Consider the following 19,173-nt stretch of genomic DNA (forward strand, 5'->3'; position numbering starts at 1 on the left):
TTAGTTTTCCAGACAAGATTTTATTAATCTGTAAGAGGATATAAGCAGTTCTCCAACAAAAAGGGACTGAAGTACTGGCCTATTGATTGATAGGCTAAAACTGCTCTAGCAATACAAGTATTAGTACCTCTGATTATAGGTAATATTTGTACATTGTATAACATAGCTTATGTTATCAATAAGAGCATCAGTCTTATTGGCCTGTTATTGCACTGCTGCACTGAACAATCTGTGGCACAACATGAGCAGACCCAGAGAAATCTTTGGGAAATCACTGTACTGGTATGGAAACCAACACAGTAACTTGTCAGTGTACATACCAGCTTCGCCTCATTTTAATTAGAAAAGGTAAGATACAACAGTGGCAGGATCAAATGTCCTGAATTTCCTTTATTTCAAGATAGATCTCATGCCTCAACTCCTATTAAGTATCCAAATATTTCTGGAAGGTGGGATTTTTGCCCTTTTTTTCCCTAGCAGAGAGGGGCTCTTTGAAAGCCTGCATGCAATGAGCAGTTTTGGAGCAGCAGCAGCAGAAAAGGAGGGTGCAGAATGTTCGCCTGCCTCTGACTCAAGTTCAATGCACATTTCTTCACAGGCAATGTCAGTTTAAGCAGTATCTGCTTCTAGGCACTTACTTCAAACCCTACTGTACCTACTAGGCTGTCTGGTCCAAGCGTTCATATCACTTCATGGTGAGCCAGATGGGGACACTGATCTGGGCTAAAATGAACCCAGCAAGATCCCCCTAAAAACTATAGCATTGCATGAGAATGAGTGGGGGGCAGTGTAGGAGGAAAGTGGAGAAACTCTTTTGACAGCAGCACTGGCTTAAATGGATTGTGAACCTACACTCTGAATAATATTGGAAGAAAAGTGGGAGACACTGAAGAAAAATGAGGCAGAAGCAACAAGGAAAACTAGTGGCCAATAGTAGTGATTTCTGTTTCAGATTGCTTCTATCAATCCATATTCTTATTTAAAGCAGGGAGGGAAAATTTGTTTTGACCAAGAGAATATGTTCAAACTTCTGTTCCCAAATTCAGCTCAAACTCTATGCTCCTACTGAGTGTTTGATTCACTGTGTAAATATGAAACTCCCTGAACTAAGTAAGTTCTGAGTAACTCTAAGTAAGCCCTTTACTTAGACTGTCTTGTATTGTAAGTGAAATCAGTGGAAAATATCAGCTGGGGTTTGATGTAGGTTTGTGTGTAGCTACCAGGGATACTCCAGTGAAGAGATGTTCTTTTTTAAGTCTGGTCAGAACCAGATAGTCCCTGGTGAAAAAAAACAGGCTTTGCAAGTTCCAGACAAGCTTCCAGATCGAAGATGTTCAAACATATCTAGAATGAATCTTCTAAGGTTTTCTTCAATAAATGATGTGGAAAGTCAGGAAATTTTTCAGTCTAGTAATCCTCTAAAAGCACCTGCAAAATCTAACCTTTGATTAGTGGGGAAATTTTCAAAATCAGAAGAAACTCTACCACTGCAACTGCACGCTCCCTTTCCTAACAATCACGTCTGGAAGCCTTTCGGAAGGCTCCTTGGCTTTAATTTACACATTACTCCATCTAGTGGCCTAAGGGTGCCAGCATCCAAGAGTTTAAAGCTCTGCCCTGGTACCAGCTGGAATTCAAACCTTTGCAGCAATTTTGCCATCACCACTTTCGCCTCCATCTGTTAAGGAGAAAAGCAAACTCAAAATCAGTGACAGCAAATTCAGCCTTGACTGAAGGTACTTAAATTCAGTGTGCTACATCATGCTGCTTTGTCAATATAGAGATTTAAAACTTAACACATGACTCTACTAATGCAGCTGACTCTGAGTTTGGGCAGGAAGAACATAGCCACCTGGGGCTTCCTGGATTTGAAGACAAATGGCAAGCACAAAGATTTGTCCTTGTGTTTATGTGTTAATCCTTTTTGGAAATCAGTGTAAATCCAACCAAGATTTTGAGCCTGAATGCTTAGATGAACTCACAGCACAAACCGAGAAAGTTGGCCTCCTACTGTGCTAAAATGCCTTTTGCCATGCTCAAATACTCACACATTCTGTTAAATTGTTCCTCCCATCCATGCAAGGCCCTCCTCCCCTTCTCAATGCCAGTCTCAGCTGGTCTGTGCCCTTTTGCCAGCTGATGTTCTGCATGGCTTGACTCTGCCAGCTGCGGCCACAGATTGGTGCCTAAGAGCCCCTGTACGCATCCTTTGTGTCTGACCTTGGGGAGCAACGCGATGGTGATTGCAATTCCTATAAAAGGGTTTGGATTCAAGCAGGGCAGCTTGGAACAAGTCACAGGGTGAGCAGCCTGCTGTTCCCTCTCCTGAAGACACCTTGGATATATGCATGCATGGGTGACATGGGACAAGTTTGGTACATGGAGATCTATCTGGTCATGTGACAGCATTTGATCGCATGGCAGATACATGCCCTGTCACAGGCATATTGGGATCTTCCCTCTAAATGGAAGAGGTTTAGTGCTTCATCAGAATGGCCTTTGGCCTCTGAACACCAGCAACTGCCAGCACACCTTGAACGGGCACAGTGCTCACTAATGGATCATTGTTCCAGGCCTGCTTACCTGTGCAAAAGCCTGCCCAATACAGGATCGGGGTCCCAGAGAGAATGGAAAGTAGGAGTAATATGGCCTATGAAGAAAAAATGTTCAAAACTGTCATTCTGATGGCTTTGTTGTAAAGAAAGAAGCAAACATTTCATCAAAACAACGAGGAGATAGTCTAAATACCACTTTACCCACCTGAGTTGTCATGGTTCAGAGCAGTAGTGCAGTTTGGAAGCAAATTCCCAGTCATCTCCACTTACTGTGTGTTGGCTGAACTCACAGAGCAGTTTTGATGCATGCAGACTCGATTTCTAAACTGAATTTCAAGCATGCTCTAAATGCCCTCTAGCTCCTCATGAAGACATAAAGATCCAACCAATTGTTTTGCCTTTCGACAGCTCTGAACCACATGAGTGGACATGGACATTTGGTCCGGCAGTCCAGCCTAATTCTAGTCTGAAGCAAAACCTCTGAACCACAGACAGTATAGATATAGGGGCCTCAGCACCAACTGCTTCGACCCATTGCTCCCTGCTATTGCACTACTGCTGTATACACAGCTTAGGCCTTTTGAGCCTACTGCAGAACAGCATTTTATGTCTTTGGGTCCATTTTCCCATCTCAATTGCAGAGATTCTTTAAGCTTCTTGGAGTGAGGGTTGTCATGTATTATAAGTTTGTGCTGCACTAAGGTCAATATTCAATCTGGTTTTGACCCATAACTTTTACCTCAGTATAAATATTAAAAAACATTAGCATTGGTCTTTTTTGTAAGTCATCATGCAGTCTAAAGAACTTCCGAACACAAGCTGGACATTATTGTTTTCTATTTGTGTTTGGATAAGGCTTTAGTGTTACTCATACTGGAATGAAAAAGTGAGTGCATTCCACTTTTTACCCTTGAAATCTCTTCCTGTAATGATTCCTTATTAGATATTTAGTAACTTGGCAGTAAAAAGAAACTCACTTTGGTGCCTCTTTGCTAAATCGGTCTGGATTGAAAGTGAGAGGGTCCTTGAAATACTGTTCCATCCTTCCCATTATATAAGTGCTGAACTGTCAAGAAAGAGTTTATTTGCATTAGTCAGGAGAAGCGCACTGGAAATGCCTCTTTGCTGTCACAGGTACAAAAATATAACTGCTTTCCACTCCCCAGATAGGGGTTGGTCTTGTTTTCACTCCCCAGGCATCTCACAAAAATGCTCCAAAGTCCCAATTCACACTTCAGTTTTGGCCAAAATTTTTCCAGGCCTAGTTTCAGTGCCTCCAATAGAATTATGCCCAGAGAGCATTTTGGCCCTCTGATACCCAGATCCATTACATTTGGACCCATTGCAGCAGCTAAAAGCCACTGACGCACGGATGTTGCTGCTGGACTCACAACGAGCGTTGTTTTTGCTGGAATCCTGATGCCTTCGATGACATTTTCTGTCTTTGTCCAGCGTACAGTCCCTGGGACGGGCGGGTACAGTCGGAGTGATTCCTTCAAAACCTGTGTCAGCAAAAAGCACAAAGGGTCAGTTAGCTGCTACAGTGTAGGAAGCAGAAATAAAACTCCCTTCCTATGGCCTCTGGCTAAAATGGGAACTTTTGACTTGTGGAAGTGATGCTGGCATATCTCCCTTGGACTCCTGCAGGCAAAACATAGGACAAAATTAGCTCCTTTACTTCAGATCTAGTTTCAAACTAAAAAAGCTGTTTCTTCACAATTTTTCGCTAATGAAAAGAAATTTGTGGTCTCATATGCCACAAAGAGAAAATATCAGTTGATTGATTAGGAAGGCAAACAGTATACGGAAGAAAAGCTGATGGCAGGTACAAAATGCTGCCATTTTGTTCTTCTTAATGATGTGGATATAAGGGGAATATACTTCTGGTAGAGATTAACCTGAGAGTTGTAGACCTAAGCCTTCACTGAATTGGCATGTGCATATGTACTTTCTTATGACTGGTAAAGTATAGAAAAAGAGAAATGAAAACCACAAGAGATACCATTGTTGAACAGATTTAACAACTAAAATCAGGTCCACAACTAAGATAAATTACTGGAAAGAATATTCGAAGGGAATAACTAAGAGTGACATTCCATGCTTCCACTGAGCTAATCTTAGAGCTTGTTGCCACAAAAATATGTGGTTGCTCCCAATCCTTCCTACTCTCAGCACTGTGCTCCCACTCCGGCCTTTGTGCAGTTTCTGGTGCTTGGGAAGGCAATTCTTGAGCTGAGCCAGTTCATTGCACCAAACTGACAAAAAACAACCTGGCAAAGAAAACTGAAAAAAGGAACAGTGAGAAAAAATGGAATGAGACCATTTCTTTTGGTGGCAGTGAGCTGAAAGAATGGCTTTTTCATGGAAGTGAAGCCTAATTAACAGTGCACATTAGCATTGCACTGCAAATGCAATTAATGGTGTGTATGCATGAGTGAGTTAATGAAAAAGAAGGGTGGACAAAAGGATTCAGAGTTGCTTGAATGGCAAGAGAGGAGTCCCATGGTCTCTGATGCTCCAATGACACACTGGCTCTCTGACCAAGGGTGACTGTGATTTTGGCTCTACAGGTCTCATGCTTGTTCTGTTAAATAAACTGTCTGCTCGGAGGGGTTGCATGTGATCTGCCTTAGAACTGAAAGGCTTAGATACTTAATCCCAGTTGGACTGGTGTAACTGTGATGATGTTTGAAGAAACCTGCCGATTTGTGCAAGCACACAGAGATATCTTTTCCATATGGAAAATACACTTTTGATCATTATCCACATTCAAAGCACAGTGATTTATGGGATGAGACATGGCAAATGTTAAAATGCCATCACCCATTTCAACAGGGCAGTTTAAGAGAAAACTGATCGTGGTAGACCATTAAAATAATAGGGAAATTTGAGCAGGGAAAGTAGTTGCCAGGACTGTGATTCAGCCTCTGCTGAGGGTTACAGGTGTCTCCCATCTTGTAAAAAAGGACCTGCAACACAAATGCTGTCAAGTAACCAAGCCCTGGCTTTACAGTTCATTACCAACCAGCATTTCTATATACAAGACCTCTGTTAGGACCAAACTCTTTTTCCAAGTGACTGAAGAGGGTTTAAAGACTGAATCCTAAAAAATAAAAATTGCAAAAACTAACCGTTATTTTGGGATGTCCCCAAATCCTGCTTAGTTAATTGCACATGGTGAGATCATAGTTGGAAATGCTTTAGTAATAACCAAACAAAAATAGATCTGTAAGTCTGGAAACTGCATAGGACTCATGCAAAACTTGGGCTCAATGTTGCAAACCCTTCTTAAAGTATAGCTACTGTTTCAGCTTAAACTGGCAGAGATTAAGCAACTCGGTTCTAGCTCACAGCTTGGTAATAACTAAAATGAGCAGTGAAGGAACCATGTTGGATTTCAGGATGAAATTCTAGAAGCAACTTTCCTGACAAGACTTGGCTGCTGCAAAAGGCTCAGAGTACTTGCTTACTTCTCTGAGGACAAAGGCTGTCAGAATCCAATGCTGGTATTACGTGTAAAATTTAAGAAGTGTGGGACTCCTCTTGGCAGTCACATGATATGGCAAGAGTGCTACCAAACAGCTCTGACTGATATTTAATCTCCCTCCTACAGTACCTGTGATAAATACTCGAGTTTGCCAAGATCCTCATAGTCGATGTCTCTCTTGGCACCGATAACTTCATCCACTTCGGCCTGAAGTCTATAGTTAAATTAAAAAATGTTAGTTACAGACACCCATTTCTTGCCAGGCAGTTTGACAAATTACGTTTTTTAACTTTCCAGACATTGAGCTGGACTTTGACTTCCATCCTCAGGCAAAATGCCTATTGATTCCCAGCCAGCCTCCTGAACTCGTGCCTCATATGAGGATGTAATAGTCGGCATGCAGTGCAAGGGAATCAGGTGGGATGCAGGACCAGCTTTGTACAAAGGCCTCGAAAAAAAATCACTTAGATGGAATTGAAATAATTCATCTTTAAGCTTCTTTTTAAAATTTAGGTATATTGGACTATAAAACTGTAGTTTGGATAGGAGGCTAGAATTTTTTAGGAATTGACCCTAGATTTTTAGTAATCTGTACAATTATTATTAAATTCTTGAAAATAAGAGTGAGGCTGGCCTTGCAAATTACAGTGTACATACCTTTCCAATATTTCAGGATGCTGAGCCAGTGCCATTACTGTAAATGACAATTGATTGGCAGTTGTTTCATGACCTAACAACACAAAAAATCAGTTTAAAGATTAGTTTGAAATAAGTATGATATTAAGAAGATCTAGTAGTGTTAATGTGAACAGGTTATTTTAAAATTCAGGCCCTGAATGTTTAATTTCAAATATACTAGAAAAAAAAAAAAGAAACACTAAAAGGGACATAATATTTATTTAAGGAGCTTTCAAGTGTTTCAAGTACAAGACAGAGCTGGTAAAGATGCAAGCCACCTAGATCAATGCAAAGTTGCAATTGATGCAGACAGCACTTACTGGTTAAGAATGCCCTAACAGCAAGGACCAATGCTTCAAAAGAGGCCAGTCAGATTGGATATTTGCTGTGTCATATTATGGGACACATACTCCTGCTGAGAAGCAAGAATACACTAGTTCTGAGAGCAAACTGAGCTTCTAACAGGCTTTCTTTAAAGTGTCTGTTTTCTGTGGACATTTTCCATTTTTTCATTGGTAGTCATATATATTATTTTAAAGCATTACTGAAAATAGATTTCTTTAAAGATGCGTTTGTTGAAAAGACAGCTTTCTTGCAAAAGATGTTTTGACTTCACCTTGTTAGGGACCTAAATCCTACTGACTTGCAACGGGATGAATGTTTCTAAGTCATTTACCTCACATATCATGTCTGTCTGTGTTTTCTTCTGTAGTTTTGACAGTGCCCTCCCCTGCTAAGCACTGTGTAATGCCCTTAAGGGAAAAATGGCATTCACATGTGTGGGTGAGGTGATGCAAAGGCATCTGTAATATATTAAAGATTCTTTTAGTGGGATTTGGCAGGAGGTGGGGAGAAAGGGCCACAACCGTGTAAAAGAATATTCTTGCTCACCAGTGGGAAGTGTGGCTCTCTGCACTGCAGGTTGGAGCCTGGCATTATCCACTATGTTTAAAGGGCAGAATAAGATGATAAAACATCATTTGCCTATGAGAAAACTATGAAACCTTTCAGACCTCACTCAAGTGGTCTTATTCCAGCACAGGGCTGCTGTTTTCCAATGAAGTGATTCCTAGTTACAGCAGTGGCACAAGGAGTGAGCAAAGCCATTAGCAATGCTCCTGTAGATGGCCCAAGAACAAGTACAGCTTCCCACATTACATATCCAAATAATACAAATACCAACCAGCAACAAAGAAAGTGATAAAGTTATCCAGAATATTTTCATCATCTCTGATTTCCTCCAGAGCTGTCAAGACAGAAAACAAAGCAAGATTAGAAAATTTCCCCATGTCACAGTTGGAACAGCTAGAATACTATGTCCTTCTTTGAGTATTTTGGCCAAGGTGAAACTGGGAAGGGATTCTGAGAGGGCAGCTCAAGGGTGACTTGTGACCAGTATTTGGTCTGACATAAAGAAACTGGGAATGTATTCAAAGAGAAGGAATTTTCAAAACAAGTGCCAGCATGTCCCTTCAGTGTGAAAAAACGTGCACTCCTGAATACATTAAAAGAAGACTGAGTCTCAAAGTTCAGATCCCCAAAACAAGCCTCCCCAAAGCTCAGGAAAAACATTCCACCAACCAACTATCTCAAACAACAGTGAGTTTCCTACCATCTCCCTTCAGTATCTGCGTAAGAATATCTAATGTGGCTTCCTTGCCATTCTGCATGGCTTCTCTCCGTTGCTCAATGCATTTCTTGCCCACACGGCGCAGCAGTCTCGCACTCTCCTGGACCTCCTTTATCATTTTCTGTTTTCCTGGCATGTACTGAATACAGAATCTCCTTAGTCATGTTATTCTTTTGGCTGGTAAAAATATTGACAGTATTATTTTTCAAGTGAGTTCTTCATTTTCTGTTAAATGACATTTTTCACAAAAATGTCTTCTCTCTTTGGAGAAAGGTGAATGTCCCCAAAATGACTGATTTTGGCTAAAGTGAGAAATATTTAATCTGTGCATGCTGATGTCGTGTCGTGCCAAAGCTAACCTTTTGAGCACAGTGGGCAAAATTCCTCACCTCTCCAAGGAACAAAACTGTAACATGTGATACAGAATCTAACCAGGGTCTTTGGGCCCAAAAAAGAAAACAGAAGCACTAGAAGTCTGAACTACACCTTTCATGGGAAACTGTTTTATGCAATTAACAGAAATATTTCAGATTTCATCCATAATTTTCTAATATTTGAGTTTTGGTCAAAACCAGACATTTTTTATGGTAAGAAAGTTCAAATTTCTACCATATTGAGTGAAGGCAGTCTTTCTTGGACAGATGGGAAGGACTTCTCAATTTTTGCGGTCATGGATTTGAAAATAAAAAATTGAGAGGGGGTGAAAAGAGATGCAGAGGGGAAGAGAAGGCAGAAAGACAGAAACAAAGTATTAAATAATAAGGTTAATTTTGCGAGTGTTTTAAAGTACTAGTAAATTTTATCTCAATGCATGCTGGAGGGAAGGAGTTACTGGTAACACTTTCCCTGTCATACGTGGACCTCAATATGAGGAGAGACTACTGAAGTGGGTGAGTACATACCTCCACAAAGGGGATGCGCATCTCAGTCATTCCCTTCATAATCATGGTCACAGCGTGTGGAAAGGGTGTCTGGTCATCATTCAGTGAGTTTAACTCCAAGCCAAAAGCTATCTGAGGATAAAAAAGCAGCAACTAACTGAATCCTTCTGGTTTATGCGGTCTGGGATGGGAGAACAGAACAGCCTCACACTGATCTCTTTTACTGTAAAACTATCTTAGGTTAGATTCTGCCTTGTAGGTGTCTGTGAGGGAAGGGTAATATTTAGATTAGGCTTCCTCCTTGTCTTGAGGGAATTAGTAGTTTAATGCTACTCTCTATTCAAAGTGTTTCACATAATGAAGGGAAAAGCCAGTGTGAGGCAGATTTCACGCTGATGTATAATGGTAATAAAAGAGCATGCACACATGAATGAATACCATGTGCCCCTTTTGGCTTGGAGAGGTGCAAGTTATCAGATTGTACGGGCTTTTGCGAAGGGTCCCCCCATGTAGCATACTACAGGCCACTCATACACGACCTGGACAGTAAACCCTTCCCTAAACTGTCCCTTCCTTTGGATTTCACTGCTGCTTGCCCTGGCAGAAGTGGCACAATTAGTCTCTCAACTATTCTGGCATTTCTGCGTAAAGTTCTTGTTGCCTGGCTCCGGCCTCCTGCCAGTGTGCAGTTGCTGGTACCCTTTACTTCCATTCTCTCCTGCCAGTTGCAGAGGAAACAAGAAAGCAGCTGGTACCTTTGCAATGACATCCAAAGTCACTCGGCTCATCATCGTCATCATGCTAAACTCTTTTTTTCCATCTGCCTTTTCCTCTAGCTTCTCCATCAGCTCCTCTGCTTTTTCATTGAAAGTTTCCATCAGACCAATCAGGTAGCTGAACAATTAATAAAGATGAGTGATGGGGTCTTTGGGGAGCACATCTTTGCTCAGACAAATTTATCTTCTTTATTTTCCATATAAAATTGTAAAGAAACTTTTTAAAAAACATTATTTTAACCTTAAATTTATTTGCCTTAGTTCTTTTTGAAAACAAAGAGGTAAAAAAGACCTTTGCAAGATAAAATGAGCCAAGTTCTTTTTGCAGCAACCTGACACAGTCCTATCATGCAAAGGCATGGCAAAGGGCTTTGGCCTTTGCTTGCCAAAGCAAATGGACTACATCTTCAGATCCTAACTGCATGTATTTTATACAGGCACAGACAAGCAAACCAGACCACTCCCCTGCTTATTAATCATGCCATGTGTCCCATAGGGAATCACTGAGGCACATGGTGCTGAGGCTTGCCCACTTCCAGTATCCGACGTCTGTTTTCAGACAGGATAAGGCAGCCCTCACCACATTGCTAGGTGCATAACCACAGGACCTGCTCTTGCCATCGCTGCACTTAGATGGGTGTCCCTCCACTTCCACGTGGAAAGTCTGGTCAAATTACAGTTGTCATGGAAATGATGTGTTGGACTCCAAGTAAAATGTGATTTTGGCACTAAATGGGTTTACTCTTTCTAAATATCAAATAACGGATGATTGACAGTAAGAATCATAAGAACACAGTAGAAATAACAAATAGGTCATCCCAGAGATATTTGCCTTACGTTCGGCTGAAAGCTGGATCCATAATCTTCCGTTGCTTGTGCCAGTGATCATAGTTGCGATCGGTTACCAAGCCATTCCCAAGAAATCTAGCATTTAGGAAAACAAGGAGAGGAACAGTTTTCAGCAAGGGAGCCAGCTGAAAGTTGTATAGTCGCAAATGTAACTCTTCCACATGTACTTTCTTGTATTTTTCACATGCAGGGAGTACCATGCTGCTTTGAGTACGCAATTGTTTCATCATGGTGGACAACAACTGAATTGCAGAAATGTTCTGCCTGGTACTTGTGGAACGCTGAGTCCAACAAGACCCTGGTTCGTTACAGAGGTTCCCAAGAATAGTTGTTATACAAATAATTAATATAATAGCTGGATTATTATATTTTTAGGAGCTTCAGGCTAACAGGGGAAATTCCCTTTTCCTCTCATTAAGCCTAGGAGCTGGAAACTCCAGTGCACTAAGGAATAATTCAGTGCTCTAAAATCCAGGTGAGAAGTCTGATGAGCCTTGAACAAGTTGCTCTGAGACTAAATGAACAACCACATGGGAAAAATATAAGATTAGGTAAAAAAATCTCATACAACCTCATCCCTGATTGGGAAGATATTTGACTTGACATGTGCGCTTTCAGCATAACTTAGTAGGTACCTGGTGCTTAAATGTGTCTAGAATTAGTCATGAATCCCAACAAGAGAGTCAGTGCTCTGAGTCAAAGCAAATGCAATGCCTGTGACTTAATTAATCTTTTGCTTACTTTCAGGTCACAATGGCTTCAGCTGGGTTTTGCCTACCTCACACCAAATATGTTGAAGATACGACCGTACACCAGGCGATCCTTTGGGTACTGTGGCGACATCAAGAATTCCTAAAATCAAATCTCATGTCAGTAAATACTGAGGGCAATCCATTTCCCACACCAAACATAAAGAAACACACACACATTCCCTCTTTCCTTCCTGTAGCCAAAGTCTGAAGGCTTCGTGAATTATTTGGTGTACCCTGGTTTGTGGGCTGATAGCTTGTTCTGCATGCCTGTAGCACTTTCTTCCCCAATGACCTCAAATCTCACACTGTGACTATTACCAGGATTTAGAGGGAAAAAATCAGCCCCTTTGTGCCTTGCTCTTTTGAGATATTAAGGTCTTGCAGATAGTATGCTTTTCAAAAATGGTGGATGCTTGCTCAATCTGCAGCTTAAAGACGGGTAACAAAGTAAATCAAGTAAGAAGTAGAGTCAGGACAGCCGAGAGTCCAGAGTAATACCTCACCCTTGTAACCTGGCTCAGAGCTGCGCTCCCACAGGATACAGACTGGCTGGATCATGCTGCTCTAAACATTACACAGCACCTCTCTTTTTCTGGGTGGATGGGCTGATCCCCACTGTAGATTTTATTTTATTTGCAGTACCTTCACTCCTTCAGGACTCAAAATCATTACTGAGACTCTGTGAAAAGCATTAAACCGTACAATGGGTCCATATTTCTCTGCCCTACAAGAAGAGAAGGAAAAAAAAGAGAATTATGGTATAAAACATGAACATGTAACAATGCAGGCCTAATAACCTCAAAGGACTAAACCACAATGTACTAGACCTACTGCAGTCTTGACTGAATAAAGGGAAAGATCAATGTTCTGGTTCCTCTGCTGACCTGCTGAATGATGCTAAATATGTAATTGAATATCTCTGTGCCTTGCTTTCCCAATTTGTATTACAGGGCTTCCTGATTATAAGTTACTGAAGTATCTCAACTTACCACTGCAGGAAGAGATCATGCACAAACTCCTTTTTCTTCAGCATTCTCCACAAGATTGGCAGATGTCCAAGTAGAAAGCTACCGAAAAAGAAGTTTGAGTGTCATAAGGATGCCAAAATAGGGGTTTGGATGGACTACAATGCTCAATGCTGATTTTAGGGTGGAAGGGCTTTGGAAGAATGTGAGGTTAACTCCAAGACCCTGTTGTTCCAGTGTGATCTGGTGATGCAAAGAACATTTTGGAATGACACTTGTTCTTGTAAAAGAAATAATTTGATTTTAAAACATGCTCAAGATCCTTCGCTGAGGGAAACAACTGGAGTAAGAACAACATCATTTCAGTGACACTATATCCCCACATGCCCTATGTGCTATTTACTCAGTGTGCATCTCTGTCGCTCAGTTGGTGCAGTATGCATGGTGCTTGTATTTTTCCTCCATTTAAGGAAAGATAAAATAATACCCAGCTGTGGCCAACGCCCTTGCAAGCTGGAAGTCCATGGTCACTCTGTGAGGTTCCTGCACTGTCAGGAAGATCAGTGCAGAGACGCAGAAAAAAGCCCTGGTGTGCTGCAAGCTGAGGGGAGATTTTTTTCCTGCATAAGAATAAGGGATATTTGGGGTTGTGTGGGGGAACTCCCAATGAACTGCTTTGATCTTAGTCTGCCTAAACTGACACACATTCTATAAACAATCTATACTGCAACTATTACCTTTCTGTATATAGAAAATAAAGATTACAGTTCCAGCCCTGATTGATGAGCAGTAACTTTTGTTCTGTCAATGGAGTTAAACTGAGATTAAAAAGTAGGAATGGTCTCTTTCTGTCTAAAGTAACATTAATTCAAATGTTTAAAAGAAGAGGCAAACCTAGAAGGATAATCACTGATTAATATGCAGAATTGCAGAAATTAATAAAAAGGGTTAACTCTTTAAATACATTAGCTTTAGACAAAAGTCAGAGATCAGTTTCTTCCTGGAGGTATGAGTGGGAAATTCCCACCAACTTTGCACGCATCTAAAGGAAGATTTGGCTACATTCCTCTCTAAAAGCAAACAAGCTAGGCTTGAGATCTGTTTTCCAGTTGAGACAGATAGTCATACTATCACTCTCTTCAATATAAACAAACTGTAGGAGAAAAACAAGCTCCTACTTTCTTTCTGTTGGATCCAGTAAGAGCTTAAAATAACAAGCGCTCAACAGAATTACCCAACACCTCCTATAGAAACTTTTAATCCTTCACTTGGGTGAATCTCCTACTAGCAACTGGACTCCAAAAAGATATGAAAGCTCCAAATAAGGCAAACAAGTCCTTCATTAGAAAAGCTCCAGGAACCACTCTTTCTGGAGCATATGATGCAAGGTCCCACCCATGACTCCCTTTGTGTGACTGTTTAGTTGTGACAAATGAATCCTCAGAGATGTTTTTCATCCTCTGACCCATCAGTACCCTTCTACTGTGCAGAAACTGCTTGAAAAAGTGCCAGTACAGCAAGGCTACAGGCCGTATCCTCCTTTATCTTGGCTTCATTCCACTGGCTGGTGTGGAGGACCAAGGCTACAGCCGTGCTCTGGAGCAGCCCATCACTCCCTGATACAAGGCTAGCATTATGTTTTCTTTATATTCATGGGTTGCTTTTTGCAGTCTGCAAGATCTTGCATGTGGATAATGTCAAGCATTCCTAGAGGAACTTGCAACACTAAGACTTGGATAATGCAGAAAACACATGCCTCACTTACCACGTTTGTATGTATTCCTAGAGGCTGACAGTGCTAAACCTCAATTACCCTGCCCATACACAAATAGAACAGTGTGCTCCTAATGACAAAATCAGTAGAAGAGTAGATAAAAGTTTTTCATAACATGCACCATATGTGTGTATCATTTCAAGACTGTTCTTTTCTGGGGCTCTGCACTGAATCCTTTACGGTAGCTCAGAGGATTCCCTACTGACTGGTGTAAAAGCAAGCTGAAGTTTTTCAGAAACTTGTGGGATTCAGTTTTGACAGTTTTCTTTTTCATGTGAACAAAAAATTCAAGTTAAGTGCTACAACAGACCTAAAACATTAATCCTCTAAAGAGAGGTCACAATTATTAGTACTTAAGGCATGCCATGATAAAACTAAGCAAGGGCTCAGTTTGTGATATTGCATTATGTCACACTATCACCTGAAAACAGGTATTTGTCAATAATTCCTTTTTTCCATTTCTTACCTTTAGATCTCTAATATAAAATAAACCTTTGAAGAGATAACCTTATCTATTCAAAGGTGAGCCATTCATGCGGTAAAAATGACACAAAGCCACTATGACTCACTTTTTCAGCCTGTTCTGCACAACAGTCTCCTTTAGAGATATGTTGTGTTAGCTCTGATAAAATAAATCAGCCCAAGAAATCATGGGTGTTAATATAAATCTTGTCATCATGCAGCCATAACAGCTTACCCAAGGTCTGAGATTTTGATAAGATCGTTCTACTTCATCCTAAAACAAGGCTTTCTTAAGCTGTTATCAAAGGCAAAGGAAAGAGACAAGGACAAATGCAAAATCGCGATAGACTAACACCTTGAAACGATACAGGCTGAGGACTGACTGCCTGGGGAGCAGCACAGCTGAACACAGTGCAGGGGCCCTGGTGGGCAGCGATCGGGACATGAGCCAGCCCTGCGCCCTGGCAGTGAAGAGGGCCAGCAGCTTCCTCGGCTGTCTCAGCAGAAACCCAGCCAGCAGAGCGAGGGAAGTGATTATCCTCCTTTACTCAGTGCTTGTTAGACCCCATCTAGGAAACTGTGTCCAGTTTTGGGGTGCCCAACACAAGACAGACAGCGGCAAACTGGAGCAAGTTCAGCAAAGGGCTGCCCCAGGCTGGTCAGGGCTGGAGCATTTGCCCTGTGAGAAGCTGAGGGACCAGGGCTTGTTCAGCCTGGGGCAGAGACAGCTTCGAGGGGACCTCACAGCAGCCCCAGGACCTACAAGGAGGTTGGCAGGAAGACTGCCAGGCTCTTTGCAGGGTGTTTGGCAGGAGGGCGAGAGACAGCAGGCAGAGGTTGAAATAGGGGAGGTTCAGACTGGGTATAAGGAAAGACTTTTTCCCCATGAGGACAGTCAGGCAGGTTGCCCAGAGAAGTTGTGCTGTCTCTGTCCTTGGAGGTTTTCAGTGCCTGACTGGGCAAAGCCATGAGCAACCTGCTCTGAATTCAATGGCCCTGCTTTGAGCAGGAGGTAGGACTAGAGACCTCCCACAGTCCCTTTCAACCTAAACAATGCTGTGATTTCTATGAAATGGAAAGCACAAAGTAAGGCTTTCATATCAATATGCCTTATTTACTTTGTCTTTAGCTTTAGAAATTTTTAGCAAAACCCAGCCATGCTGAGCTGTCTAGCTCGGCACAGCTCTGTGAGCAGCCTGCAGGCAGGCTATGGCCTGTGGGTTGTTCTGTCCAGCCCTTGAACAATTTTCAGCTGTGTAAGGAGCTGAAGTCAAAGTGTGGGGTGAACAAATCAAGAAATAATCCTGCTGCTGCTGGGCACATCTGAACCTTTTGCCCTGTCCATCTGGAAGAGGGAAAGTGTTGTCACAGGACTCCAGAAACTCTACTGAAGCACTCAGAAACGGACAGTGGTATTAGCTGCTTGTCTGGGCTAAGAGAGAAGTTGGCTGGGCTGGGCTGGCTGTTGTTGCTGTTTCAGTTGAATCCTCTCTCCTTTAGGACCAAATGAGACAAGCTCACAGAAGGAGGAAGAGAAGAACTGCAAAAAAGCTCACAGCTCCTGTCTTTGCAGTCTTGCAAGTGGAGGGAGAGATGAGCCCACAGCCTTATCTGGCATTTGAAGACCTGGCAAGCTTAGATGGGTGTTGGGCTCTTGCCTGGCACTTAGGGGGTGCTCCATATTGCTGCAGAAAGTGGAGTTCTGTTTAGCAGGACCAGGCTGCCATTCAGTAGATATCAAAGGAAAGAGTACAGGGGAAAAAGTGAAGTAGAGAAGAAAAGGGACACATCCCTGAGGGGCTAACAGCAGCACAGGTGGCAGACTCCAGCTGCTGTATGATATTTAGCTGAAATGTGCATAGGTGGTGATGTTGCTGGTTTCCCTCTCTCCATCCACATGTGTGGAGGTCCTCCCTTAGGATATCTCCATCATGAAGGCCAAGAAGATCATAAGCTTTTGGTCTTAAACTGTGGAGAAAGTGGGAGCCTGGCAGCTCCACTTCCAGCATTTAACTAAGAACGCCATAAAGCTGGAAGTGGAATAACTCTTTTCCCATTACTTTGTTTAACTGAAGTGGTTATATTTTACCAGGGAACCACTCATCTAGGGGAAGCTTTCTACTCCAGTGTTGCCAAAGAGTCCTATCTTCCAACACATCAATTTGGTTCCTCTGTTTCTGATCCCATTCTTCTCTAGTTTGCTGGATAAAAATCTCAGCTGCGGAGTGTTTAAATTTGGGTGAATCACATGTTAGAACCATAGAATCACAGAATAATTTGGGTTGGCAAAGACCTCTCAAGGCCATTGGTCCAGTTCCCCGCTCCAAGCAGGGCCAACTTCAGAGCTACATTAGGTTGCTCAGAGCCTCATCCAGTTGAGCTTTGAGCATCTGCAGGGATGGAGAGTCCACAGCCTCCATGGACAACTTATGTCAGTGTCTGAGCACCATGGGAAAGAAGTTTTTCCTTATACCTAACTGGAATTTCCCTTGCTGCAACTTGTGTCCATTACCCTTTGTCCTCTTGCTGTACATATCCAAGAAGAGTCTGGCTCCATCTTCTTATAACCACCTGTCAGGTAGCTGAAAAACAGCAAGTTTCTTCAGCAGCCTCTTCTCCATCCTAAACAGGCCCATCTGCCTCAGCATCTCCTTGTACTCCCTGTGCTCCAGCCCCCAGCCATGCTGCTTGTCCTCCACTGGACTTGCTCCAGTTTGTCAACACCTTTCCAGTACTGGGGAGGCCACCACCACACAAGCAGCCCACCTCACCTCTTTTTTTTTTTTTTTAATAAACTACTTAAAATAGCTGGATGTGTTTGACCTTTGGATATTTAGGAGTGGAAGTGTTTGCATAACAAATACTCAGATGAGGACTTTGGACATTTCAGGCAAGTTACTAACTATGCTTATAAAAAGCTATCAGATAACAGAGCTATCATGGGCTTCCACTCAGGCACAGCAGTACTAGAAACCTTTCTGGGAAGGATCTTAGGCTGAGATTAAGCCTCAAATCCTGAAGAAGAAACAGAAAAACAGCCACAGAGTTACTTTACAAGCTGCCACTATTCTAGGATGTTGCTTCACATCTCAAAATAAAACTAAGGTCAAGCAGGATCAGGTATGACAGGATCTATCATACCTCTAATCGTAATATCTGGCCCTGATTACACAAGTAGGCTAAAAATTGGAGTTAGGCAGCCAGGCTTGGTGTTCTTATAGGACTGCTTACATAAGAGAGAGCAGGCACAGTGTCTGTTCCCATGGCAGTATGGGCATGTTATCTGAGGCCATATGCACCCAAAGGTGAGGTTAAATGCGAAGCCCACACACTTCTGCAAGAACTGTGTTTCCTTGTGACAGTGATGCCACTACCATGCTGCCAGACTTCTCACTGCCCGTTATAATTTTTGGCATTTTGGGGAGGGGCAGAAGCTAAAGGCCTAAATCGCGAGGGGGAGCTGGGATGGCGTTGGGTGGTGTCGCTGTCAGGTGAGGTGCCTTTTGGTGCTCTGTGCGAGGGCAGACCAGGGTCAGCGTGGGAACACATACAAACAGGGAGAGTCCCAAGCACGGTCTGTGTGCTGATGCGGTGCCAAAACCTCTCAAACATCGCTGGTAGTGGATGCGGACTGATGGGTCACTCTTCTGTACAGAAAAGCAAGCTGTGGTTTAATGGAGAAGGTTTTCGAGCCAGGACACTGGCATCCCCACGGCACGAGACTGCCCACTGAGCTAGTGGGACACTTTATCCATGTTCGCCCGGAACCCCTGCAGCCAGCAGGGCTTCACCCGCGCAGCTGCCCCTGACTTCTCAGCAGGGCTCGTGATGCGGATGCGGCTCCATCGCTCCGGCTCTGAGCTAACACAGTCCCACCTCCCTCGACTACCTCTGTGGCAAGGCCACGCGGTCCCAGGTAGGAACATGGCGTGCACAAACTGCTCGCTTAACCTCTCTGTGCCTGCCTTGGCCTGAGAGACGGATGGCAAAGCTCCTGACGGTGCCAGCGCTTCCCTGGCATCCGGTGCGTGTTTGCTGCTCCCGGAGAGCGACGCAACGTTGCACTTGTCCCTGCCAATGTCAGCCCGGTCCCGGCTCTCCCCTGCGAGCTGCCCCTCACTCCTGCCGCGGAGGAAAGGCCTGGGTTGCCTCCTCTCCTTCACTAAGCCGTTTCCACCTTAACCAGAGCCCAGACTGCGCCGTCTGCAGCGCAGGGCCTGCCCTTACCTCTCGCGCGGGGCGCTGGGGATGTGGTCATATTTCAGGTGGACGCAATGCACGTAGCCGCAGTAAATGCCGAAGGCCAGGAGCAACGCTGCCAGGAGCAGAAGGGAAAGCGCCCCCAGGGCCCCCAGCACCTCCAT

The 19,173-nt window shown here is 43.1% G+C and overlaps 1 protein-coding gene across 1 annotated transcript; it reads right to left on the reverse strand.

The window, feature by feature from the left end:
* Positions 1-19,173, reverse strand: LOC112972680 (cholesterol 24-hydroxylase). The gene is made up of 15 exons (XM_026079554.1): positions 19,037-19,173; positions 12,598-12,675; positions 12,251-12,332; positions 11,635-11,708; positions 10,845-10,931; positions 9,987-10,125; positions 9,253-9,363; positions 8,333-8,489; positions 7,904-7,966; positions 6,700-6,772; positions 6,172-6,256; positions 3,947-4,057; positions 3,533-3,621; positions 2,584-2,650; positions 1-1,678 (listed from the first exon to the last, which is right to left on the reverse strand). The coding sequence occupies exons 1-15, from the start codon at positions 19,171-19,173 to the stop codon at positions 1,517-1,519; spliced, it is 1,515 nt and encodes a 504-aa protein (XP_025935339.1). The 3' UTR covers positions 1-1,516.

The sequence above is a fragment of the Apteryx rowi genome, unplaced genomic scaffold (assembly GCF_003343035.1).
Source record: "Apteryx rowi isolate R43461 unplaced genomic scaffold, aptRow1 scaffold_5, whole genome shotgun sequence".
Taxonomy (NCBI): domain Eukaryota; kingdom Metazoa; phylum Chordata; class Aves; order Apterygiformes; family Apterygidae; genus Apteryx; species Apteryx rowi.

Bases quoted from the DNA above. Each gene is read 5' to 3' on its own strand.
- LOC112972680 (XM_026079554.1), bottom strand. From the start codon at position 19,173: ATGGAGGTGCTGGGGGCCCTGGGGGCGCTTTCCCTTCTGCTCCTGGCA. The intron at 9,364-9,986 runs GTACCAGCTGCT...TTTTATCCTCAG, and splicing joins CTTTGGATGTCATTGCAAAG to ATAGCTTTTGGCTTGGAGTT. The intron at 7,967-8,332 runs GTAGGAAACTCA...CTGTCTTGACAG, and splicing joins GCAGATACTGAAGGGAGATG to CTCTGGAGGAAATCAGAGAT.